The sequence below is a fragment of the Budorcas taxicolor genome, chromosome 2 (genome assembly GCF_023091745.1).
Source record: "Budorcas taxicolor isolate Tak-1 chromosome 2, Takin1.1, whole genome shotgun sequence".
Lineage (NCBI taxonomy): Eukaryota > Metazoa > Chordata > Mammalia > Artiodactyla > Bovidae > Budorcas > Budorcas taxicolor.
The window spans coordinates 9,753,583-9,779,506 of record NC_068911.1 but is presented as its reverse complement, the minus strand read 5'-3'; the positions used below and the strand labels follow the sequence as shown (position 1 = coordinate 9,779,506).

Genomic DNA, 25,924 nt, shown 5'->3' with positions numbered 1-25,924 from the left:
CAAGCCAGAGTGGCTTTACAAAACTCAAGTGAATCAGTTCTTCTTCTAGACTTAATCTCCACCAAGAAATTTCCTTCACGGAGAGAACCAGGCTAATCCTTAGCAATCACAAATTGAGAGGGAACGCTAGGTAACAACTTCCCAACACCTTCCTTCTACATACAGGCCTCCTGACCACTGCCCTCTTTCTGCTCCGCGCTCACCGGGGCCTCCCTGAAGGAATATGAGAGACAGGATGGGAAACTCAGGCCTCTGGATGCCTGCTGTGGAAACCTGTCCTCTCCTGGGACCTGGAGAAACAATTTGGCCTCTTGACAAAATGGACTCCAGGGTAAGAACATTCTTAGAAACCCGAACCCCTTATTAAAAGGGCCTCAATTGGCACTCTACTAAAATCGGTTTCTCTGAAGTCAGTTCAAGAACAGCAGAGAGAAACCAGATGTCAACCATCCATCTGAATGACCTGTGGAACATTCACATAGTTAGTACAGATATTTGCAAAACTGACCCTATTTATTCAGGTGCTTATTTGGGGGAAAGACATACCTTCGATGCAGGTACTAAACTGATTCCCATGGTCTCTAAAAATGGTGCTTGTGAAGAAGCGACCACTGCAGTGACAGCCACATCTGGCGGAGGCAGAGTCAGCTGCAGCCTCATTTCAATTACAAGAAACCTCTGAACGACTGGAGACCTAGAGGACCCTTCCGAGGTCCACAGGCCTGCAAAGACGGGATCCGCGGGAAGGCTTCTCATCATGAGAGTTGGTTTTCAAGCCTCTGCCCACCAGTTCCAGGAAACCCCTCCAGGAGACCAAGTCCCACCTGCTTAACTCTGGGCAGAGGGTTTTCAGCCTCAGGGATGCTCCCGCTCCCCTCTGAACGAAAACACCAGTTGAAATCAAGTCCTCTTGCTGGGGAGCAACTGAAGTCAACAGTCGCTCAGGCACTTGGTGGCACACACACCCACCCTCCCCGCTCATTTCTCCAGATTAAGTTGCAGTCAGGCTCCGACCCCAAGGTAAGCCGATTCACCCCCTTCCCCAGCAGTCGGGCCTCTCCCAAACATAGTCTGCAGCCCTGCACCTTGCCCACTGGGCCACAGAAACCAGCAAACTACCCAGCGGCACCTCCTCAACATACAATCTGCTTGCCGAGAAGCAGCACCCAGCACTAACATGAGGGCACACCCAGGATTACCCAACCAAAACCTATTTTTATGGGGGAAAAAAGAGAAAAATTGGCATCCCATTTCTAATCATTACAAGCTTCTAAAATAAGCTCACAAGTCTTGTAACTTCTGAAAGCAAGAGGCTTTGCCCACTGAACAGGACATCCTACTAAATTTGGACATGACTTTCCAAATATAAAATTGTTAGTTTTATGAACAGCTAAAAAACTCAAAAAAATAAAGACAAGCATTAAATATTACGTAAGGTTTTCTTTTATTTAAAAGATCATTCACAAAATACCATATCCATAGATTTACTTTCTGTCGTCATATAGCTGAATGTGTTAAGTGTTTGGAATTCCATTCTTACATTTAAAAGTCAACTGGATTGCCCAGAAGTTTAGATGAATTTGTTTTGTTCTTAATCTTTTCCACATTGAAGATGTAAGTAGGTCATCTGAAAGCATCAGGTTTGATTACAACCACATAATGCATGTCTTTCTTTAGGTAAGTATTGGTGTTACACAAATGGTTCTTATCTCAGAAGCAAAGATGACAGGTGGAAGGAAGGATAGGAGGCAGAGTTCTGTGAATTGCTGAGACCTGGGGACAGGGAGAAGCCGAGGGCGGCAGCTAACGAGGAGCTGTTTCCTAAGTGCGCCGCCCAGGCCCGGCTGCCCCAGCCCTCCAGTCTTGCTGGTGAGGGTCTCTCTTTTCCGGGGCTCTAGCCGAGCCCGGACTGCTCCCAGTGGGATGAACTGGGATTCGGGTGGTGAAAAATGTGTTCACACATAGGTGTCTGAGCTCAAAAGCTGCTGCCTAGCTGCCCGGCCCTGGGTGCGAGCTGAACACTCTATGTGGGAGTGAACGTCCTGAAGCTGAGACCTGGTGACCTTGGGCCACCTCCCTGTTACCTGACAGCTCTGCATAGTCAAATTCTCAGTTCATCAAGTCAGAGAGTAAAGTGCCAGATCCTAGGCCCATTTTCATTCCAAAATTAAGGGACGGTGGGAAGCACAGGCTCTCACTGTGACTTAATGCTGGGGGACAGAGAAGCACAGAGTGAGGCAGGACACACAGTAGGGGTCTGAGAAGGAGCCGCATCCACACAGGGGTGAGCCCAGCACATCGCCGCCCCCTGCGGCCCCCAAAGCACCTCTGTGCCCAGCGGAGAGGAAGCTGGACGGCAGTTCACCACATCCAGCCACAGAGGGGCCTCTAGCACGGCTGGTGCCCGAGGGAGACCAGCTTGGACACAGTGCTGGAAGAGTGATAAAAACACGCGAGCGCAGCAGGGCACTGAGTCTGCCTCCTGCGCGCATGCCCCACCGACAGTTCACACCATTCTCTCAGGTTCTGCTGTTTGAAACGTGAGCCTCTTCCGCGTGAACAGCCCATCTGGGAAGCGGGTAGTGGAGTCAGGACTACCTATAAATAGTTATAGGAAGGAATCTGCAGAGATCAACAGATACTTTATCCTTGTTTTGAAAGGTGTCCCAAAGGCTGTCTGTTGATCCCAGCTGACTAAAAACCAGGGGCTATCCAACGTGGGACTTGCTTTCTTCCTCGGAAGCCACAGCAATACAGAACTCGACATGCAGGTCAGAAGAGAAGCACTGAGAAAAGGCAAAGGAAAAGGCCAGTGCGGCAGAAGGAAAAGGCGAAAGCAATGGAGAGAAACGCAGCACTCCAACCCAGAGAGCTCCGGCAGGGCGGCCGCCTCTGCCCCTCCAGAGAAACTCTGCTGGAAGCAGACAAGGAGCGGGGAGGGAGAAGGACAGAAGGGAAAGGGGAAAGGAGTGGCAGGGAAGAAAAAAAGCACAAAACAGGCACTAGGCAGATACAGCAAAGCCAAGAATGTACTAAAAACCACTTGTTAACTGCTGACATGCACTCACAAGCTCTGTGTTTCCGTTGTAAGAAAGGAGGACAAAGGTCAGGCGCAGGAATGGTAACTGCAGGACTGCCGGTCCGGGGGGCGAGCCAGGCTGTGGTCTCGCGCGAACGCCCCCCACACCCCATTCCCTCCCCACCACAAGCTCATTCTTGCTCCTTGTGAACGACTTCCTCTCTGGGCCTGGCTCCCCCAAAGATGGCAGAGTTGGGGTTGGCTACTTGATTGAGGGGCGTTGCGACTGTTCGAGGTTTAAGCTGGAGCCGTGGTCTCTGTGCTCGTTCCTCTGGGGGAGGGAAACACAGCGCGGTTTACCAAGGCGTCGCGAGAAGGCGCCCTCCTGCCGCCCGTTTACACGTCACCATCATACCTTCTGTGGGTTCTCTGAAATCCATATTGGACCCTCGAAGGGGAGGGCCATCTCTGAAACGACTTCCCATTGGGGGGCCTGTTCGCCGGTCACCTGGGCGACTCCCTCCCCGGCCTCCTAAGAAGTCATCCCTGAAACCTGTGGAAGGAAGAGAACCACAAAGGATTTTTTATACTCCCGTCTCAAAGCTGATTATACAGCTGTGTGAACTGTTTGTGCTCCATTTAAAATTCCTTAGTTTGTCCAGCATCAGAAATTTTTCCGAGATCAAGTGCACTCAAAACGGGTTTAAATGTGAATCTGCTGGGCAATTTCAACACTGACAGACTTTTTTAATCGTAGAAGATTAAAAAAAAAGAATCTTAGGAGAGAAAAATTAAATGAGCTGTTTAAATTCTTAAGTTTGTAGGAGAAGCCAGTAAGATTGTATCCTAACAAGGCTTAAAACAAAACTCAAAGCACATTTTATTGTTTCTGATTATAATCTATAGTTGTTAAAAAAAAAAACACCTGAAATTTACAAGTTACAATTTAGAATGCAAAATCACACACACAGCTAGATTTGAAGACAAAATAAAAACACCAAGTCACCCCTGGGTGACCACTCCCCTTTTTCCAGTTTCTGCTGCCATTGAGGTGTGGATCATTCTAAAAGCAAAGCACCTCTGTGTAACCAAAGCTCCCATCAGGCCCACTCCCTTCCCAAAGAGGGAGTCAGAGAGCAGAAACCACACATCCAACCCACACCTCTTACAGCTGCAAAGGGCTTTCCCCCAAGTCCTCTATGCATCCGCTAAAATAATTACCAACACAAGTGAACTGCATCTCATTTAAAATTAGAGTAAGCTGCCATTGTCTTCAGTGTGAAAAACATTTTCTCAATGGACTTTTAAGAACCTTAAGCCTTACTTTGTTTTGTATTTAACTGAAAGTCACTGGGGAGGGGGGCGAATTGTTTTAAGATAACCTTTTAACAGTACAACCTTTTGCTTTCAATAAAAATTTAAGATTATAATTAAACAAATGCGCTTGCCCTCTATGTTTAAGCTCCTGCAGGTGACTACTTTTATTCACTCCAAGGATGGTGTCACTGCTCAAAGCTTTGTAGGAACTTATACCTGAAGAAGGATCCTGAGCTTGAGGAACAGTCTTCTGATACATTAGTTGGTCCCCCTTATTCACTGATTTCATGTTTGCCCATCTGTCTACTCACTAAAACTGACTTGTAATCCCGAAATCAATACTTGGGGCCTTCTGCTGTCCTTCTGACATGCACAGGGCAGGGAAAGACTTGTCACCTGACACACATATTCCCAACTGAGTTACGAACAAGCCTCGGCTCAAATACGAGTGCCCTTTTCACAACCGATTTAACGCTGCACTTTCTGCGCTCTTCGGGAGCGACTCTGCTATTCAGAGTGCTGGCTAGCGCTCCGAAGACCAAGACGGCTGGGTGTGCCTGGTCAGAGAAGCCTTTCTCAGGCAGGGGTTACAGCGCTGTCACCTGTGAGCTCACCGTTAACGAATCAACTACGTATATATTAAACAACGGTGATGTATCAACTGGTTGACAAAAATATGACCAAAGGCTCACAAGACTGAGCCTCACTATGGCAAGTATTTCCCCTAGGAACAACGGCTCAGGATCTGCTAACCGGGTGTTTGCAAAAACCTAACATTGTGAATACAGAGAATCAACTATCTTGATTGGTAGGTAAGGTTTTAATTTTTTTGGTCTTAGCAAGGAATCTGTAAGTTGATAAAGTTATCTGAAACTCAGTTCAGAGACTACTTGTTTGAACAATTCTGTTTTTAACAAAACAAGTAATGAAAACAACTGTAAAAAGACTTAGACCAGCAGGAGCACTGCTCTGGGGGAAAACCTAATTTGGACACATATAATCAAGCCTAAGGTTCTTCGTGAAATCACTTTTAACAACCAGAGCATTCACCATTCATTAAAGAAGCTTAATCAGTACTCAAACAATTAACCTGACATTTTCCCCAAACTAAACTGTGAAGTGTACCTTTCCTCACCAAGTATGAAAGTAAATTCCCCTTTAACGAGATTAATTTTTGCTTCAGGGTTTAGCATAAAACAAATCAGCTCACACCTACACTGACAAGGCACATACACACAACTGCTATCAGTACTCCGTCCAGGATCATGAGACAAAAGCACAGCAGGGGAAAGAAAACAAGCCAGTGTACCTTAGCGTCAAGTGACACCCTCGCTCCAGCATCTCTCCTGACATGAGCAATGGGGAATAAAGAGGATGGCCTGACACTGACAACCAGCTTCCCATCAAGAGTGACGGCAGATTTCCAGGAGGCACACTATCCAGGAGAAGAGCTTCCTTTGCAAAGTTTAGTTTAACAAACTGTCTATTTCTGGTTGACAGGGACCTTATTTGTTTTCTTCTTTGTATTTTTTGTACTGCTTGAAATTTTTTTTTTTTTAGTAAGGAGTGTGTGTCAAAAACAGACATCGTTAGAGAGTCAGAGAGGTCTACCTACACAGATAACCTGCACAGGCTGTACTCCACCTCCTGGGCACTGCTGGTTTTAGATACAGTATAGTCTACACTGGTTGGTCGCAAGGTACTTTTTCTGGCTACAGTCACTGTATGTCTTGCTTCAGAGTCACAAAAACCCAAGCTAAGCAGACAGCAGAAAGGTATTAGTTCCTCTGGTAACCTCCACAGCTGGGAACTCGCTCTGCTATTTCCTCAGTACCAGGGAATGCAAAGCTTGCAGATGGGCGGCCACCACCCACTGAGTCACTGACTACACCTGAGCTGGCTCTGAGATGACGTCTGCTGCATTTTTCAATCAGAGACTAACTCATACATAAAATTACAGGTTTACTGGATTATACTGTACTTTTATAAATAAGCTCATTTCTGATTGGCTACAGGACTTGGGGTAATTAAATTATTCAAGAGATAGAAGTAGCCGTCTGTTTAGCTAAAGCAGTACTGGAAATAAATTCTTTAAGAAAATTTCAACTTCCAAGACCAGTTCTTCCCACACCCACCAGTTGCCTTCTACAGAGTTTTGCTCTGGGGGACGACAGGGTTGGGGGGAGGCACTAATGCTCTCCTCTCACAAGGTGGCCAGTGCAGATGAGCTCCAGTTTACAGGAAAGAAACGACCTGTGTTTCATTTTCTACCTTATGGTTACAAGGGACATCTTGACCAAATATTAACTACTTTCATCATTTAAAAAAAAAAGAGAGAGATGAGAAATGTTTAGGACATCAACTCTTCAAGCCTGGCATGCAAACTGGCCTCTTGAATCGACACAAGGAGGTGCCCACAAGTCTGCTTCGATGAGTTGAGAAAAGCAATTATCAAGGACTACGTCCACCTTTAAGAAACAGAGAGGTCAACAGGACTACTTCTTACTATCTAGGAGGGAGCCACCAGGAACCATTAGTATGAGGCTTTCTGTGAGCTTCTAGAACCTCCACACTGCTTCTAGAAGTAACACTCGTCTATTCTTGCCGTACACACTAGACCCCGCCGAGCAGAAAGACTCACTGTGAGATACAGGCATGTTTTAAGAGCAGTAGGCAAAGAAATGGTAACAAAACAAGGTGGATCAGTTCAACTTGGTCTCGACGTAGCAGCTTTCACGTCCTACCCCAAAACACTGAGGCTCTAATAGAGGCTTAATGCGTGCCTGGGTACCTTTCAGGAAAGTTTCTTTTGTGAGAGGATCTAAGGCAGTAGTCTGGCCAGGCGGGCTACTCACAAGAACCATACAACGGCAGCAAGGCCACCAAAAAGGGTAAGTGGTGACACTTTAAATACTGATACCAGAAATCCCATCTACCATGAGATTCTCAAGAGCCGCCATTCCTGAGAATACACAAAAAAGGTAAAGTTGAGGTTGATCATTACCTTGCTGCACAAACATGTAAGACGTACAACTCATGTGATGGGAACCTCACTGAAATTTTAGAAAAGTTTTTTTGCTGCCAAAAGGAAGCAGAAAAAAACCCAGGCTTGCAGAAGCATCACCCATTCTTTGCAAGATTTTACGCGTTCTTAAAAGCTCATGAATACCTAATTAGACCCATGAGATAAGAGGTCTACTACAACCTACAAGACTTGTAATCAGTGGGCACAGAGCAACTGTTATGTTCAGCTGTAGAAGAACCAATCACCTCTGTCATCTGGTCCACCTTTCCTGAAGCCAAAGCCGCCTTTATCTTGTTTTCTGCCTTCTGCAATGTCCACACGAAGTGACCGGTCACCCAAGAGCTAATAAGGGGAAAATATGGTAAGTACTGGCAAGACAAAAATCCAGCGACTACCACCACAGAGAAGACCCGAATATACTTACTGCACCATCGTATGTCAAGGCTTCCTTCAGGGAATCCACTTCATCAAACTCTACATAGCAGAATCCTGCAAGAGAACACAAACCCTGACTTCCTCCAGGAACTCCAGGTTAAAGACACAGCAGGATCCTGTCTGTACCACTTCCTACATCACAACTACCACTTCTGTTGCGCCTAGATGGCCACAGACGTGCAGAACCTGAAAGTGCATATTTTACTTTCTAATAAATAGAATTTGCCTGGAAGTCCTTCCTCCTAACTATATTCTATCAGAAAGTGCTAACCTATTTGGGTATTGAAATAGTAGCTATTTTTATAAAGCTTTACCTTTTAACCATAACATTAAAACCTTGCTTGGGTCACTGAAGAGCTGTTAGTTCCGACTTCTGAATGATGTCTAACTTCTGAATAACTTCTGAATAAATCTAACAGGGCTTTAAGACACAGATTTCAAACTGGATACTAAACACGCTTTGAAGGAACACTACATTGAAGGTGCCTATTACTTACCGCTCAGGTAGTTGGTATAAAATCTGTTTTACAAAGCTAAAAAACACACCCTCAGCAACAATCACAACCTCTTCAGAAGGCTAATTAATTAAAGACAGCTAGTCTGGGTGCTTTATTGACAACCTGAGTCCTTGATGCTCCATTCTGACACAGGCCTGTAAACAGAGGACACTCCTGGCAGAGGAAACCACACCCCCTCTCTCCCCGCTTAAACCTCTGAATAAGCCTTTCCTTCTACTTTCCTTCTACTAGCATTTCCACACTCTAGTCCATGCCCTCTCCTTGCCCCTTGGGTTAAATCTGGGTTAAGACCCCCTCCCCCACTGCCCCTGTGCTCACACTGCCCCCTGTATTACCCCCTCCCCTCCCCCTCCTGTATGATTACAATTCACCCTCAAACCCTACTGGGACAGCAAGCGCTACAGCCTGGGTCCTAACTTTTCCTGTTCACCATCTGCTCACACAAAGAACAGCTGGAGAGCCCCCATCCCCAGCTCGGACTGCACCTCCATATCCATGCCTCTCCCACGTGGATTCAATGTTCAGAGGAACTGAGAAAACCACTTCCAAACTCAAACAGGCAACAGCCGCCTGGTCCCTCTAAAGCTCACACTTGCCTCACACTAGAGCTGCCAAAGATGCACTTGTATGAGACAAACTCTTAAAATGCTGCCACTGGCTTGGCCCTGAGGCTGGCTTCACCCCCACATTTGTATTCCCCTCAGATAAAATATTCCCAAATAGGCTGAATGCTAACAAAGTGGCAGAAAGAAAACCTAGTGGGAATCATTTTTTATGGTCATGTGCACAGCAAATGAGAAGCTGTATTCTAAATGCCTTGGTAATGACCATTCACCCACATATCTGCACCTTAAATTTGAATTCTTAATGCTTCCTCGCAGTGTGACTTACTTCTACAAGCTTAACAGGTACACAGGTTTTCATTATGTGATCACGTACGATGAAAGGGTCTAGGTTCTTAGGTGAGAAAGCTTTCAAAACGACAGAAAACAGAGAAGCACTCTGCTGAGCGGCACCGCCGCTTCCTGTGCAGCCCCCACCCCACCGCAGCCTCTCTGCGCTCTTCATGGGTGCATTTCTGGGTCAACAAAGCAAACCAAATGCCCTTGGACCCTGCATCACGCACTAAATACAGGCACAGCCCCCTCCATTCAGCTAGATGCCAATGCCATTTGATTCCCCATTCCCAGCCCTTCTCTGCTCAAGAGCCCTAAAGAGACTAATCCACAGACACTAACTTGATCTGAAATGTGACCCCATCACTTCCCCAAACACACGCGCTGAAGTCACAAATGTACAGTGACAAGTACTAGGTTACTTTTTGGACTTCACAGGAAAACCACTCCCAAATGCATGAGTCAGCCAAGCTGATGTACACCTGAAAAGTCCCGGGTTCCATTTGTTCATTTCGTTCCTGGGAACTCCTCTGGCAGAGACAGAATCGCTACACAGGCTAGGCACACTCCAGATTTACTTCGGCGTGTGCCACATTTTCTACAAACTAGATTATAAACACCTCCCCTCCCTGCCACGTAGACCTGAAGGCCTATGAGTTAAAGGGCTATGTTTATTTCAACTACCTGGACTAGGCAAATGTTCCAACACTTTCCTAACTAGAGCCCTCCGCGTCAGACCCACTCTCCCCCTTACAATAACACAGTAAAACCCCCCTGAACTCACCTTTGAATTTGTCTGTGTCTTTGTCTCTGACTAGCCGTACACTCCTTATGCTGAGATCCTTGAAGATAGCGTCGATGTCGCCCTGAACTGTATTGAAAGGTAGATTGCCCACATATGCTGTGTAGGGCGGCTCTGTGGGCAGCTCCTTCTGGCTGCGGGAACCATGGCCGCCAGCACTGCCACGGGACCTAGGAGGGAAAAGACAGGACTCAAGTCCGCCCAAGCATGGTTGCCCCGGAGGGCCAAGGAAAACGTCTCCCACTCAGCCACCCCACCTTGGTGAAATAAACTCAGCTACATTGTCCTGAAGTGACCAAGTATTCCAAAATTCATTTATGGAAAATATGCCTATTTTTGGATGACAAAAAAGTCCAGAAATACAGAATCTGTGTAAACATAGATTTCCCTAGAGAATCAAATCCAAACAGAACATCCTCCTACAGAAAAGGGGTTCTCCTATTCCCTAAATAAGAATAGGAGAACAGAACCTAAGCCAATGCCCTCCCTCACACCCAATAATACTAACACATACAGAAATGAACTGTCCAACTTCCTGTCCTAAAGCTGAAGTTTAACTCATTCACAATATAACTGTCTCTTGCTACTGTCTGATGGATAATATGCTCTCATACAGATTTTTGTCCAAGTACTATGTACATACATACTCTCCATTCTGCCACGCACTGCCTCGCTGGGTCCTTAAATATACATGCATGTGACTAATTCGCTTAAGCCTCAATGCAATTTCCTCGGCTGAGACAAGAAGCGTTTACTTGTCCATGCTGGCTCGGTCAGTCAAGAATCTGCCTGCAATGCGGGAGACCTGGGTTTGATCCCTGGGTTGGGAAGATCTCCCGGAGAAGGGAATGGCTACTCACTCTAGTATTCTGGCCTGGAAAATCCCATGGACAGACAGATAAGCCTGGCAGGCTACAGTCCATGGGGTCGCAAGGAGTTGGACACGACTGAGCGACTTTCCCTTTCACAGAGCTTACAAGTGGCAGGACCTTGACTCCATCACATCATTGCTAATGTGAGAGGCAGTGGTTTAAATCCCAGCTCTACCGATATTTACCTGGAGTTACTCAATTTTTCTAAGCTTTATTTGGAAAACTGTGTCAATACTAAAAAAGACACTGAATTACTGAGAAATTACATATGCTGCTGCGTACACAGCTTGACACACAGTGTATACGAGTAGAATAACAGCGACCACCATCACGGCCATCTACAACCTGAGATTTACAATGCTTTATGGGTAATTTTAAAATAAGTGGGGCCATTATACATTTGCCCAACCCACAGAGCGGAACGCACCCCGTCAGGAGGGAACCCCACTGCACACTGTCAGGCAGGCTTGCTGACCGGGCTACTGTGCCGCGGCGATGCAGATGTCCACAGCAGGGGCGCTGCGCCTCTGTGGGGCAGGGGCCACGGGAACTCTGGACTTTCTCACCAATTCTGCTCTGAACCTACACTAGTCTGCTAAACTAATGAAAGGGAGGGGAGCTCTTCTTTACATTAATAATGATGTCAGCTACAAAATGCAGGAGGAATCATGTAATTAGAAAACTACACCAACACAGTAGTGACTGATTCAGGCAAGGCTCAGTTACAACTGTAAACAGGTAACTGAACTTAGTATCTCCAGTAATGGGACAAATTTAAATGACATGCCCTCTATTTGAGCACAGACTCTTCAAATGCACAGAAGTCATGAAAGACTTTTCTAAGGCAGGGAGACTAATGAAATGACTCCAAAGGACCTTTGGATCCCAGAACAAGCAGCCGTAATAGAAAGAGCAGATGGAGAAATTTGAAACTGGTGTGTATAAATATTGTTGTAGCATTAAATCTCGTAGGAGTGATAATCGGTACTACAGTTAGCAGGATGTCTCTGCTCTCAGGAAGACAAACTTACTTCGGAATGAAGTGTCAGGACAGCATTTGTTTTCAAAGGGTTTGGCACAAACGTCATGTGTGTGTGCATGAATCTATAAAGACAGACAACTGTGAAACTTGCGAATCTACTACAGTCCACTGTATCATGCTCTTTCAACTTTACTGCAGACCTGAAAGATTTCAAAATAAAATGTTTAGAGGAAAAAAATTTAAAAGAGGGAGGTGCCACTTTTAAGAGACACTTAAAGCAAATGAGTCTCCTCACATGAGTCAAACGTCTGCCCAAAGGCAATCTTCCCTTTTTTCTGCAAGGTATATTAATACCAGGTCTTGGAAAGTAACTTGACTTTTAAAATTCACACAGTGCTAGAAATATCATGAAAGAAATTCCACAACTTGCCTGACATGAATTCTAGATACCTCAAATGTTTGATAATACCTTTAAGACAACACTTGAATAAGAGAAAAACAGACTTACAAGTGAATGTGGCTTATTTTGCATTTCAATAACCATAAAACCTAAAACATTTTCAGGAAGATACTCCTTGGGACTGGGTACTGAATGTATAAAAACAGTACAAACACTCAGAAAACTGTCAAAACAGAGAACCAACTATAATTTAGAATACTTAAAGTAACACCTGGTGGAAAACAGCCCCTTGCTCTCAAGTAGCTTATGTCTGAATAGCACAAATAAAACAAAAATAACTGTAAATGCATACACACATGCTTGTGTATATATTTACATAGATACATATAAAAGGCAAAGGGCTAAAATGATCTTAAAAAAAAAATCAATGAGAAGGTGAGAAGGTGAGGATCAAAGAATGGTAAATTTGGCAGGGGTACATTTAATGAACCAAGAAAACAGGAGGGAGAAAGACTTGCTAAAAGGGCATGTGAGAACTTCTGCGGGGTGCTGGACAGAGGACTGAAGAGACAGGGTGGACCGACCTCTGACTGAGTGCAGTCAGAGCCTCATGAGCCTTGATAAGGATCGTGACTAGCAAGAACGCAGGATGGTCAGACGCCAGCTCTGGCTTTGGGAAGAGGAAGCCTGAAGAACCCCACTTCAGGCCAGCGGTACTTTAAGAGCAGGAGCTGTGGAAAGAGCCAGCTCAGACCCACGAGCCCTCTCGTTTCACCCTAGCCTCGCCCAACTGCCAGCGGTTTAACACTCCAGACTTTTTCAAGAGCTACAGTCCTAAATGCTGCCCTACCTGGTGCCCTCAGCTCCACAGGACTTGGGTGGCTTTTAGCTTTCCACTGAGGAGTTCACTGAAGACACTACAGGGCAGTGGGGCTGCAGCCGGACAGATTTCAGTGTGTTTCCTCTACCAGGAGCCTACAGTGCGCCAGCAACTTGAGACAAAGCCCAGAGCAAACGCATGCAAGTAATGAAATGATGCACGCTGTCATCAACCAATCAAACGAAAAGTCAAACGTCAGAAAGCCTTTGAGCTAAAATTCTTAGGAGATACTTTTTAAGTTTAGAGGGAACTATTATTCTAAATAAGCTATGTTACATGAAAGCACTTTCTAAAATAGGTTAAAACACAGAAGACTCATCTGGCACCTTAGCTTGGTAAAAGACCTTCCCTAAATCACCTCTGTACCTCCATTTTTGCATGTTATTTTATAAATATTCAAATTTTTATGTTATAGAGGAGCCTGAGACTGACCATAAAGATACTTCACAAGACTGATTGCTTTATAAAAGTTTAGTAACAATTCTGAAGTGTTATGGGTAGATTAAACGCCCTGCGGGATACGCTGCTCATGCAGAAGCAGGCTGACTAGCAGCTGTGGACGTAAAACAGGCAACAGACAAGGCGACGCTGCAATTCAAAGACAGAGCTGAAGGTCTGTGCTGCGCTCCCGGCCCCCACCACCTGCCCCCATCGAGCAAGGGTCCTGCCCTCTCATGCCTGCTGCCGACAGGGACAGCCTATTGATAAAATATATATATATATATGAAAGTTTTAAACTAATAATTACATCCTCAGTCATTTCAGAAAGCCAACTTCCGACTCCATGTGTGACCATAATCCTATGACAGATCACGTTTCTTCACTCAAGTCAACAAAGTATCTGAATGTCTATTAAACACAGAGCACCATACACAGGGCACAAACCTAGGACGCAGTGCCTGCTAGCAAGCAGCTGGTAATCCAGCTACGGGGGTCCAGGCATCTACAAAGAAGAAATCGCATCCCAAGTAAAGGATGACGGAAAATTCAGGAGACAGTAATGAGCACCATCTCTGCAGGGTGGCACAAAAGCCACTTGAACTCTATATTTTCCAGACAGCAGACAAAACACGGAACTCAACATGATAATGTGAATAAGCGAAGATAAAGAGGAGAGGAGACTGGAGGAAGGGTGACTATAAGAAAAAAGAAGAGAAAAGATGAATAGGACAGGGATTACAATCAGCAAGTGGATGAAACAAAATTCCAAAGTATGTAAGATAATAAATAATGAAGGACACATGCTGTTCTTTCTGGGGAAGAATTTTACAAAGACTTCTAAGTGAATCAGAAACTAAACAGGACATCCCTGGTGGGGCACGAATAGGAAGCCGCGTGTCAATCAATGCAGGGGACACGGGTCCAATCCCTGGTCCGGGAAGATCCCATATGCTGTGGAGCAACTAAGCCCGTGCGCCACAACTGCCGAGTCATATGCCCCAGAGCCCGTGCTCCGCAGCAAGAGAAGCCACTGCAACAAGAAGCTAACCCACTGCAACTGGAGAGTAGCCCCCACTCGCCACAGCTAGAGAAAGCCTAGGTGCAGCGGTGAAGACCCAGCACAGTCAAAAATGAACAAAAAACAACTATACAGAATTTAGGTCTTGTTGCTGTCATTTAAGACCAGTAACAAGGTACCATGGCCTGGCATATTAACCTCTGGGCTAACTGGAACATCAGGCGTTCTCTGCCTCTAGTACTTCTAGGTGATAACTGGGTTGGCTCCAGTTCAGTTCAGTTCAGTCGCTCAGTCGTGTCCAACTCTTTGCAACCCCATGAATCGCAGCACGCCAGGCCTCCCTGTTCATCACCATCACCCGGAGTTCACTCAGACTCAAGTCCATCGAGTCTGTGATGCCATCCAGCCATCTCGTCCTCGGTCGTCCCCTTCTCCTCCTGCCCCCAATCCCTCCCAGCATCAGAGTCTTTTCCAATGAGTCAACTCTGCCGGGAGAAATATCAATAACCTCAGATATGCAGATGACACCACCCTTATGGCAGAAAGTGAAGAGAAGCTAAAAAGCCTCTTGATGAAAGTGAAAGAGGAGAGTGAAAAAGTTGGCTTAAAGCTCAACATTCAGAAAACGAAGATCATGGCATCTGGTCCCATCACTTCATGGGAAACAGATGGGGAAACAGTGGAAACAGTGTCAGACTTTATTTTTGGGGGCTCCAAAATCACTGCAGATGGTGACTGCAGCCATGAAATTAAAAGACGCTTCCTCCTTGGAAGAAAAGTTATGACCAACCTAGATAGTATATTCAAAAGCAGAGACGTTACTTTGCCAACTAAGGTCCGTCTAGTCAAGGTTATGGCTTTTCCTGTGGTCATGTATGGATGTGAGAGTTGGACTGGGAAGAAGGCTGAGCACTGAAGAATTGATGCTTTTGAACTGTGGTGTTGGAGAAGACTCTTGAGAGTCCCTTGGACTGCAAGGAGATCCAACCAGTCCATTCTGAAGGAGATCAACCCTGGGATTTCTTTGGAAGGAATGATGCTAAAGCTGAAGCTCCAGTACTTTGGCCACCTCATGCGAAGAGTTGACTCACTGGAAAAGACTCTGATGGTGGGAGGGATTGGGGGCAGGAGAAGAAGGGGACGACCGAGGATGAGATGGCTGGATGGCATCACGGACTTGATGGACCTGAGTCTGAGTGAACTCCGGGTGATGGTGATGGACAGGGAGGTCTGGCGTGCTGCGATTCATGGGGTTGCAAAGAGTCGGACACGACTGAGCGACTGAACTGAACTGAACTGAACTCTTCTGATGAGGTGGCCAAAGTACTGGAGTTTCAGCTTGAGCATCATTCCTTCCAAAGAAATCCCAGGGCTGATCTCCTTTAGGATGGACTGGTTGGATCTCCTTGCAGTCCAAGGGACTCTCAAGAGTCTTCTCCAACACCACAGTTCAAAAGCATCAATTCTTCGGCACTCAGCCTTCTTCACAGTCCAAGTCTCACATCCATACATGACCACAGGAAAAGCCATAGCCTTGACTAGACGGACATTAGTTGGCAAAGTAACGTCTCTGCTTTTGAATATACTATCTAGGTTGGTCATAACTTTTCTTCCAAGGAGGAAGTGTCTTTTAATTTCATGGCTGTAATCACCATCTGCAGTGATTTTGGAGCCCCCAAAAATAAAGTCTGACACTGTTTCTACTGTTTCCCCATCTGTTTCCCATGAAGTGATGGGACCGGATGCCATGATCTTCGTTTTCTGAATGTTGAGCTTTAAGCCAACTTTTTCACTCTCCTCTTTCACTTTCATCAAGAGGCTTTTTAGCTCCTCTTCACTTTCTGCCATAAGGGTGGTGTCATCTGCATATCTGAGGTTATTGATATTTCTCCCGGCAATCTTGATTCCAGCTTGTGCTTCTTCCAGTCCAGCGTTTCTCATGATGTACTCTGCATAGAAGTTAAATAAGCAGGGTGACAATATACAGCCTTGACGTACTCCTTTTCCTATTTGGAACCAGTCTGTTGTTCCATGTCCAGTTCTAACTGTTGCTTCCTGACCTGCATACAGATTTCTCAAGAGGCAGGTCAGGTGGTCTGGTATTCCCATCTCTTTCAGAATTTTCCACAGTTTATTGTGATCCACACAGTCAAAGGCTTTGGCATAGTCAAGAAAGCAGAAATAGATGTTTTTCTGGAACGCCCTTGCTTTTTCCATGATCCAGCAGATGCTTGCAATTTGATCTTTGGTTCCTCTGCCTTTTCTAAAACCAGCTTGAACACCAGGGAGTTCATGGTTCACGTATCGCTGAAGCCTGGCTTGAAGAATTTTGAGCATTACTTTACTAGCATTTGAGATGAGTTCAATTGTGCGGTAGTTTGAGCATTCGTTTGCATTTCCTTTCTTTGGGATTGGAATGAAAGCTGACCTTTTCCAGTCCTGTGGCCACTGCTGAGCTTTCCAAATTTGCTGGCATATTGAGTGCAGCACTTTCACAGCATCACCTTTCAGGATTCTTGCCTTGAGAACCCCATGGCTCCAGTAGGGCTGATCAATAGCTTTGGTCTTTGCCATCCACAAACACCTACTAGCATATATCACGTGGCATGAGGCACTCTTCCTAGATCCTATATAAAATCCCAGTAAGGCTGTCTTTCTGAGAATAAAATGCAAGGAAGCAACAAAGACAAAATCCTCTGAGTGTGCAAAGAAAGGTCAAAATGTGTAATTTACTTCATTTCGAGACAATAAGCAAAAAAGGTAAGGCTGTCAAAAGCCAGCCCCTTATTTCATTAACATCTTACCAGCCCCCTTACCTATTAACATCTTACTTTAGTAAGACACACTGATTACAACCACTGAACCAACATCAATACATTTACCAACTAAAGCTCAGTTTATTCAGGTTTTCTTAGCTTTCACCTACTGTCTGTCATTTTCACGTCCCAGGATCCCATCCAAGATGTCACATTACATTTCAATTTGAGCTTAGGTTTTAAAAACCAAGCCCATGGACCGACTGAAGACACTGCACTCCCAAGTAGATCTTTCTCTAAGTATGGATTTCCCAAGGCCTTCAGTTAGCACTCAAAATTAAATCCCTTTATCCTGACAACTATCATTACTACGGGATGTGCATGAAAGCCTCTCCAAGTTTCTGGTGAACACTGGAGGTGGTGTGGGGGGCAGTGTCTGGGGTGAGCTCTTCAGTGAGCCCTATTTCAAGGGGCTCTCTCTGCTGTGAATGGGAGCTTTGTAATTCAGTCACATCTGGAAGATACAAAAAGCAATGCAGAACTGCAACCTTCTGAGGCAGGAACTCTGGTTCACTGCTTTATCTCCAAAACTGCAACAGTATCTGCTCCTTATCAGGGTAGAAGGAATGAAGCCGCAAGCCTGCCAACTACTTTAGGATTGCAAGTAACCTCTTTCACCAAGATGGGTACTCATTTAGATTTTCAGATGGCCTCGAAAAGAACATTACAGGATCCTTTATTTGGTTCTGGCTCTGTCTCCCCAGAGGCAAACCTTTCTTCCATTTAACAGTTCCATGGGCTAACCAGCTGCAGTAGTCCTGTTAAACCAAAGCGTGCAGAGACCTCCACAGATCTTGCTGTCGGCCGCCATGTAAGTCAAGACGGGGCACCACACTGTACCATTACTCATGCACTTGCAGTATTTAAAAAAGGAAAACAGTTCATCAAATACCATTTGTCCAGAGTCCATATATATGCACTAACATACTATATTTGTTTTCCTCTTTCTGACTTCACTGTGTCTAACAGGTTCTAAGCTCATCCACTTCACTAGAACTGACTCAAATGTGTTTTTTAATGGCTGAATACTATTCCATTGTATGTATGTACCACAACCTATTTGCAGGGAAGGAATAGAGACGCAGATGTAGAGAATGGAACTCATGGACACAAACAGGGGAGGGAGTGTGGGACGAATGGAGAAGCATCAACAAACGCACACTATCAGGTGTAGGCCAGAGAGCTGGTGAGAGGTCGTGCGCGGCACAGGGAGCCCAGGCTGGTGCTCCGTGCCGGCAGAGGGAGGGGCTGGAGGAGGGGAAAGGGAGGAGGGGTATGTATAAATGTGCTGATCTGCACTGCTGTATGGCGGAAACCAACACAGTATGGTAAACGATTTTTTAAATATTTAAATTTAAAAATAGGGGGAAAAGGGGAGGGAGGAATTCCCTGGCAGTCCAGTGGTTGGTCAGGACTCCACGCTTTCACTTCCAAGGGCCTGGGTTCAAACCCCGGTCGAGGAACTAAGTTAAGATCCCATGAGTGAGTGGTTCACACAAAAAATAAAAAGCCATCCTTAGCAAAGAATGTTTTTTGATAAAGTGGTCAAAATGATTAACTTTATTAAATACTACCCACTTTTAAAATATCCTGTTACCAAATGGGAATGAAGCACTCTGCTGCTTACAGAAGTACGTGGTTAGCTTGAGGAAAAGCCCTCCTGTGAGTCAGTTACAAGCTGAACCGGCTATTCATTTCACGGAACAACACTTTTACCTGAAAGAACTAACCAACTGTGGTCCAGACTTGGACCACTTTCATGTAAATGAAGCGAGTCTTGTCCCTTTCAGGAAACTAACAGTACTATCTGCTGCCAATGATAAAATGCAGGCTTTCAAGCAAAACCCAGAATTTCAGAAAACTTGTATCTATCAACATACGCTTGACAGTCTCCCAATTCCTGAAATTTTTCTGATGAACTGGATGGGGACATTAATGAACATGATTTTTGATACTGTATAGTGAAATATGTCAACTTTTGGAAGCTCTGCATTAACTCAGTGAACTGGTATTTTCCAAAGGACCAATATATCATGTTACCAAAAAAATGCACAGGTAAAAAATACACTCAAAATATAAGATAAATCTATATGGATTTTAATGTAAGAGATGTTTATTGTTACAATTCACCTTTATGGAAATTACCACCTGGCAAGTTTTAGTAGGTAAAAATTAAGAGTACCTACAATTAATCTAAAAAGGCCATTAAAACAATCCTCCCACTTCTAACTGTTTATCTCTGTAAGGCTGGATTGTCTTAATGAATGTCAAGCAACCTACCTTAAGAGTGAATACAGAAACAGCTATGAGAAACCAGCTGTCTTCTACTAAGCTAGATATTCAAAAGGTTCCAGGGAATTCCCTGGTGGTCCATTGGTTACGACTCTGCACATTCACTGCAGAGGGCCCAGGGTTAACTCCTGGTCAGGGAACTACCATCCCACAGGCTGTGGGGCTTGGCCAAAAAAAATTAGGGGGCTCCCTCCAAGAATGCAACTGATTATTCCAATTATAGAAGAATAGCATGTGGAACAAGGGGGGATCACCAGCTCCATCTACCCTGTGCTGGAGTACAATGGAGGTGCCATGTTTTCAACAGAGTATCAGTATACTTGAACACATCCCGAGGGTCCTTTCAAGAACATTAAGAAAAACTATGATATGCTTGGCAAACTTAAAAAATCCAAGGATATTCAATGATTCACAAACACAACTTAGACATTACAGCTATGAAGTCCCATCAAAATCAGCTGGTCACTTGTGCCCTGAGCGTGCAAGTCTAACCACCTGTCCAAATGATGCAAAGGCAAAGAGCCAGGCATGGTCTCCTGCCCAACACTCTCCTATTCCCAGGGAAAGCTGGATCTGATCCAGGACTGACTCCCTGATGCCCCGACCCCCTCAGCCAAACATTCTGCTCTGCACATTCCAAGTTTCTGGGAAGATGCCTTGATTCTGTGTGAAGTCTTTCTAGAACACTAAGGGTAATTTCAAATAGAAATATAAATTTTAAAAGCATATAAGGATTTTTTTTTAAAGAAATCTCAGAAGCATTTTAATAGTCCAACATGAACTGTTACAAACCAATAATGTACAAGAACGAATTACTTGATTCTAATTTATGATACTTATTATATATGCTTATTATAAATGTTTTATGCCTATAAAATGAATAGCATTCCCTTAACTGACTTTAGAAATATACCCAGGAAAACAATAACTCATTCCAGCTAACTCTCAATAGAAACCTCCCCATTCTTACTAACTGCAAAGGAAATATTTTAAGAATTAAAAAATTATAAATCAACAGCTATCAATTATTAAGCATTTATGTTCCAGATACCGCGCTGCAGTTTAACATCTCATTTAATATTCCAACAGCTCTACAGAGGAGTTTCTATCTTATATGTGGGGAAAATGAGGCTTAAAGAGGTTAAGGAGCTTGTCTAGACCACACAGCTAATACACAGCTGAAAGAGAGAACACTTGAGCTCTTGTCTGACTCATTCTAATGCCATGGCTTCTGCCCGAACATCTCTGACATCTCAAAGACCTCTTGGTAAAACCAAGTATTTGAAGAGAACAATGACTTGGAATCAAGCACCGGGAGACTAAGGAGGGGAGAGCAGGATGACAGTAAACCTAAGCAATTTGCCATTTGATAGGTTTTCACAATATGCCTTTCAACACCTTTACAGATCCTGTCATCAGTGAAACTAGTTAGCTTTCATACACTTTCTTCTGCATCATAAGACTTAAAATAAACAGACATTTAAACACAGATGCCAAGGTTAAGTCCTATAAGACTCAAAGATCAGAATTCTAACCTCCCCCCCCGCTGGAATTTAATAAAGAATATTTAACTTTGTAGTTTAATTCATTTTTAGCAGGTACCATTCCAGCAATATCAATTCTTGTTAATTCTAAGTTCCAACTGAACTCTCAGGATCGATGCTCCTTTTAGGTTCAGCACTCAAAAGGCCTTTTGTAGTTAGAAATGTAACATTAGTGTCAATGGCACGTTATTGCCAAAGGCAAATGAAAAATGAGAACCTCAGAAAGCTAGGTTAGCAAAGTGCAAAACAAAAATACACTCAAGATCTGGTACAATCAACTGATAATTTGGAATTCTGTTTTGACTCGATTTCTGAGCAACAATGCAGTCCCTGGTTCTCCCCTCTGCTGCTGGGAACATGCCTTTAGAGGCTGGGGAAATAAAGCAGTAGTTCAACATTGCTTCCTGACAACCATACTGGTTATTACACACAACTACAAAATAAACTTACAGGGAATGTATAATAATTATTAAAACCCAAGTTTTTAGATTTTGACAAACCTGCCATCCCTTTCACCTGTGACCCAAGTTGATTACAGAGTTAAGACATCCTATCTAAGGTGTTTTAGATGAGAGAAGTGAGTGAATGAAAGTCACTCAGTTGTGTCCAACTCTTTGTGACTCCACAGACTATTCAGTCCATGGAATTCTCTAGGCCAGAATACTGGAGTGGGTAGCCTTTTTCTTCTCCAGGGGATCTTCCGAACTCAGGGATCAAACCCAGGTCTCCCGCATTGCAGGAGGATTCTGTACCAGCTAAGCCATTGAAGGAAGCCCAAGAATCCTGGAGTGGGTAGCCTATCTCTTCTCCAGCGGATCTTTCCAACTAAGGAATTGAACCAGGGTCTCCTGCATTGCAAGTGGATTCTTTACCAACTGAGCGATCAGGGAAGCCCAGACCAGAGACAAGGTGCTTTACAAAAGTGCCAAACACAGACTCCCCTGGCAGTCCAGTGCTTAAGACTTTGTGCTCCCACTGCAGGGAGCGTGGGTTTGATACCTGGTAGGGGGACTAATTACAAAGATTCACATGACACAGGGTGAAGCCAAAAAAAAAAAGAAACAAGCATGAAACACACAGGACCATTCCACAGGTGGTAATCATCTGTAATGGTTAGGCGCTGTATCTGAACGTAAACAGCACCGAGATGTGTATTGTGCACACATGCTCAGTCATGTCTCTTTGTGACCCCCAGGACTGTAGCCCGTCAGGCTCCTCTGTCCATGGAATTTTCCAGACACGAATATCGGAGTGGGTTGCCATTTCTTCACCAGAGGATCTTCTGAACCTAGGGGTGGAACCTGTGGCTCCTGCATTGGCAGGCAGATTCTTTACTGTTGAGCCACTCGGGAAGCCCTGAGACAAGTACTGATGTGAACATAACTTGATCACTGAAGATCATCTGATCCTATCATTTTGTTAAATTTCCAGGATCCCAATAACTGATAACTTCCGACCTGATGAAGTTAACATTAACCATCTGGAACAAGAAAGCTTTGGCACAGATCACACCACTACATGTCTGGTCCTCTGTGAAGTTTCTGGACCCACTCCAGACACTGCCTTAAAAAATAACACACAAATTCACCAACAGATTTTTTAAAACTACTTTTTAGCTACCTGAGCAATATCTCCTATGTATTTTATATGTAAGATGAAGTCAAGTGGAAAATTCCAAGGTCATTTACAGAAAGTGCTTAATGCAAAAGGATTTTTTGTTAAAAAGCTTAGGAAATGTATTGTGCCAACTAATACTCTCTCACATCGGTTTTTGGAGTGCATCTGGGCAAATGGCTAACACTGTCTTTTGTCTTTTCTAATATTCTGATAAACAGCATCTTAAACGAGAATTTTACTTTTGATCAACTTGTTATTAAGGCAGTCCAACTGTCAAAACTTGATACACACAGGAAGACTAACTCAAACACCTCAAGTCACCAAAACATCTGGTACATTTGTCAAAAGCAAGAATTAAAAAAAAATCCCCAGGTTTTGTATAATACAACTAACATTGTAGTCCCAAACCAACTAAAATTCCTTGGATCTGTCTTAATCTGAACTACTGTTTAAGTTTTCCTGGGTACTTCCAAATGCTTTTTGAAACCAGGAGAAAGGAAAAAATACTGGTTATTAAATTTCAAGATGACTTAACTACAAATTTGATGTCTAGAAACCTACCCCAAAGGCAGTAGTTGTACATGTAACCCAACATCTATTTCTTTTTATTAGCAAATAAAGTATTCTTTGAAATAACAGGTAGCTCCACCTCCCCCAACTTCCATGTTCTACAGTCATGAATGATACTTGGTGCACTCACGCACCCAAACAAGCTTTTATTTGAGCCATTCCCAAACCGAAGTATTAAAAGGTCATTCTTCACCAAATAAAGATACTTTTGGGATTGAAACTCAGGAGACTGGACACCTCAGTAGGTACTATTGTGGTGTTTTCCTGGGAAAGTAATCCTTTCTGCAAATCACACAAAGGCAAAGTGTGCCCTTGACAAATATCAAGATGTTCATAGCCTATCTCCTAAATTCTGTATGAGGTTACTCGTGTATTAAAAAAAAATAAATGCAGAGCGGGTCCCTGGAATTAAGCACCATAAGCTTTTAATTCACTAGACAAGGATTTTTCCTTTAAACAAGGTGCACATATAGTCTGTGCATGACCAGAATCAGAACGAAGCTAAATGCGATTCCTTCTCCAGGTCATAACATTTATCTGCCAGTAAGCACGTAGCACTTGTCAGTAAGGCACTCTGATCTAAGGAAGGATAAAAGGAAAATGCTACCGTGTGTGTTTGTTTTGGTTGGTCGGGCTCCAGCTGCCAAATCCCAGCCTCACCCGAAAACGGAAGGGAATCACCTCTCTCTCGGCCTTCCGACCCGACACAGCCCGCTGGTCTCATGGCCAAACGGGCCCAGCACACTGGCAGCGCGGGCTGACAACAGGAAGCCGCGGCCGGGACATGGCTGGGGCCGGGCAGGCAGCGGGCCCCCACCCCCGCTCTGCAGCAGAGCCCCGCGCTGGCCCTGCCGTCCTGGGGGATGGGGCTGGAAGCGGGAGCCCGTCGTACCGGGCCCTCAGCGCCACGGCAGCCCGGCCCTGCGGCCGAGGAAGAGGAAAGACACGTCGCGGGCGGCGGAGGAGACACAAGGAGGGGTCTGTCCCTCGAGCAAGCCCCTGGGAGCCTAACCGCCGCCGCACCCTCCCCGAGCGCGCCATTTCCAGGACCCGGTCCTCCAGGCGCCTCTACGCGGCCTCCGCCGGCCCAGCCGGGCCCCTACGGCTCGCCGCCCCCGGTGTGAGCGCGGGAAGGCCGCCGCCCAGGGGCCACGCCGCCACCCCCACCCCCCACCCCGCCACCTCAGACTCCCGTCCGCCTCCCGCGCCCAGCCGGGGCCCGCGCACGCTCGCCTCACCCCCTGCCGCCGCCGAAGCTGCTGTAGGCCCGATCGTCGTAGGTATCGAAGTCCGCCATTTGCCGTCTCCGCTCCGAGAGGAACCAGGGTGAGCGAGGAAGGCCCCCGCAATATAACTCCCCCCGCCCCGCCGCCCGGGCTGTCCGCCGCGCCGCCTGATCGCAAATCGCACGCACGCACGCGCGCGTGCGCGCACGTACGCCGCGCCGCGCCCGGCCTGGGCCGACGGGCCTCTGGTGGCCCCGGCGCGCTTTGCGGCCCACGTGGTGCGGCAGCGCGTTGGCTGCGCGCCCTGCCGTGCGCTCCGGCCCATTGTGTGCTAGCCCCTCGCACCTGGGCTTCACCCGCGGCCGCCTCCGGCCCCCGCCCCGCCCCGCCAGTGGACGTGAGCCTGGCCTGACCTCCCGAACCTTTCCGCTGGCTGCTGCAGCGCGCAGCGAGGGCTCCTCTCCGCGCTGTCCTTGGAATCTGCGCCGGGCCAGCGGTGCTCTCTGGTCTAAGATTTCCGAACACCAGACCTGGCAGTGACCCCAGAGCTCTCCTCTACTTGGTCCTACTCCTACATCTACCCGGCCAGGGTGTCGCTCGCTAACACCAAAGGGCTGCCTCCCCCAGGATGGAGAACACACACACACCCACCCCCACACCCCTACGCCCCCACCCCCCCCACCCCCACCCCCACCCCCACCCCCCGCCATATTGAGCTGAGCATTCCGTTGAGAATGCATAGGAGCGAAGGGCCTGGAAGGTGGAGATTGGGGTCAGTATCTGAGCGTGCGAGGCAACGGGGATGAGTCCCTGCCGCCGAGGCTCTTAACTGCCAGCTAGGTATCGGTCTTGGGGACGGGGTGTTGTGATTGGAGTGTAAGTTGTCCTTGAGGCAGAGAGTTGTTGCATCTTGCTTTTGGAAAAGAATTCTATCTTGAGTGAATTCCGTCTAGCAATAGCACAGAATAGAAAGGCAATGGAAATTCATTATGCTGGTAATTTCTCAGGTTTGTGATTGAGATTGTGGTAATAGCGGATGCTCTTAAACCCTTCTGTGTCTAGGAAAAGTTGAAAACCTCATAGAATTTTTGCAATGATGGCTCAAATGGTAAAGAATTTGCCTGCAATGCAGGAGACCCGAGTTGGATCCCTGGGCTGGGAAGATCTCCTGGAGAAGGGAATGGCTACCCACGCCAGTATGTTTGCCTGGAGAATTCCAGGCACAGAGGAACCTGGCAGACTACAGTCCCCAGG

General features: G+C 45.8%; 1 protein-coding gene and 1 non-coding gene across 2 annotated transcripts; both read right to left on the bottom strand.

Annotated features, from left to right (window-relative positions):
• Nucleotides 1-1,425: 1,425 nt before the first annotated feature.
• On the bottom strand, nucleotides 1,426-24,816 carry EIF4H (eukaryotic translation initiation factor 4H). The gene is made up of 6 exons (XM_052661751.1): nucleotides 24,683-24,816; nucleotides 9,995-10,182; nucleotides 7,786-7,850; nucleotides 7,607-7,703; nucleotides 3,435-3,572; nucleotides 1,426-3,350 (listed from the first exon to the last, which is right to left on the bottom strand). Exons 1-6 carry the CDS (start codon nucleotides 24,739-24,741, stop codon nucleotides 3,211-3,213), a joined length of 687 nt encoding a protein of 228 aa, XP_052517711.1. The 5' UTR covers nucleotides 24,742-24,816; the 3' UTR covers nucleotides 1,426-3,210.
• Nucleotides 9,022-9,144, bottom strand: LOC128044065 (small nucleolar RNA SNORA32). Its single transcript, XR_008199043.1, has one exon. It is a non-coding gene; the product is annotated as a small nucleolar RNA SNORA32 (small nucleolar RNA).
• Nucleotides 24,817-25,924: the final 1,108 nt, after the last annotated feature.

Bases quoted from the DNA above. Each gene is read 5' to 3' on its own strand.
- EIF4H (XM_052661751.1), bottom strand. From the start codon at position 24,741: ATGGCGGACTTCGATACCTACGACGATCGGGCCTACAGCAGCTTCGGC. The intron at 10,183-24,682 runs GTGAGGCGAGCG...TTTCCCTCCTAG, and splicing joins AGCTTCGGCGGCGGCAGGGG to GTCCCGTGGCAGTGCTGGCG. The intron at 3,573-7,606 runs GTGATTGGTTCT...TTCCTTCCACAG, and splicing joins AGGTGGACCAGATGACAGAG to GTTTCAGGGATGACTTCTTA.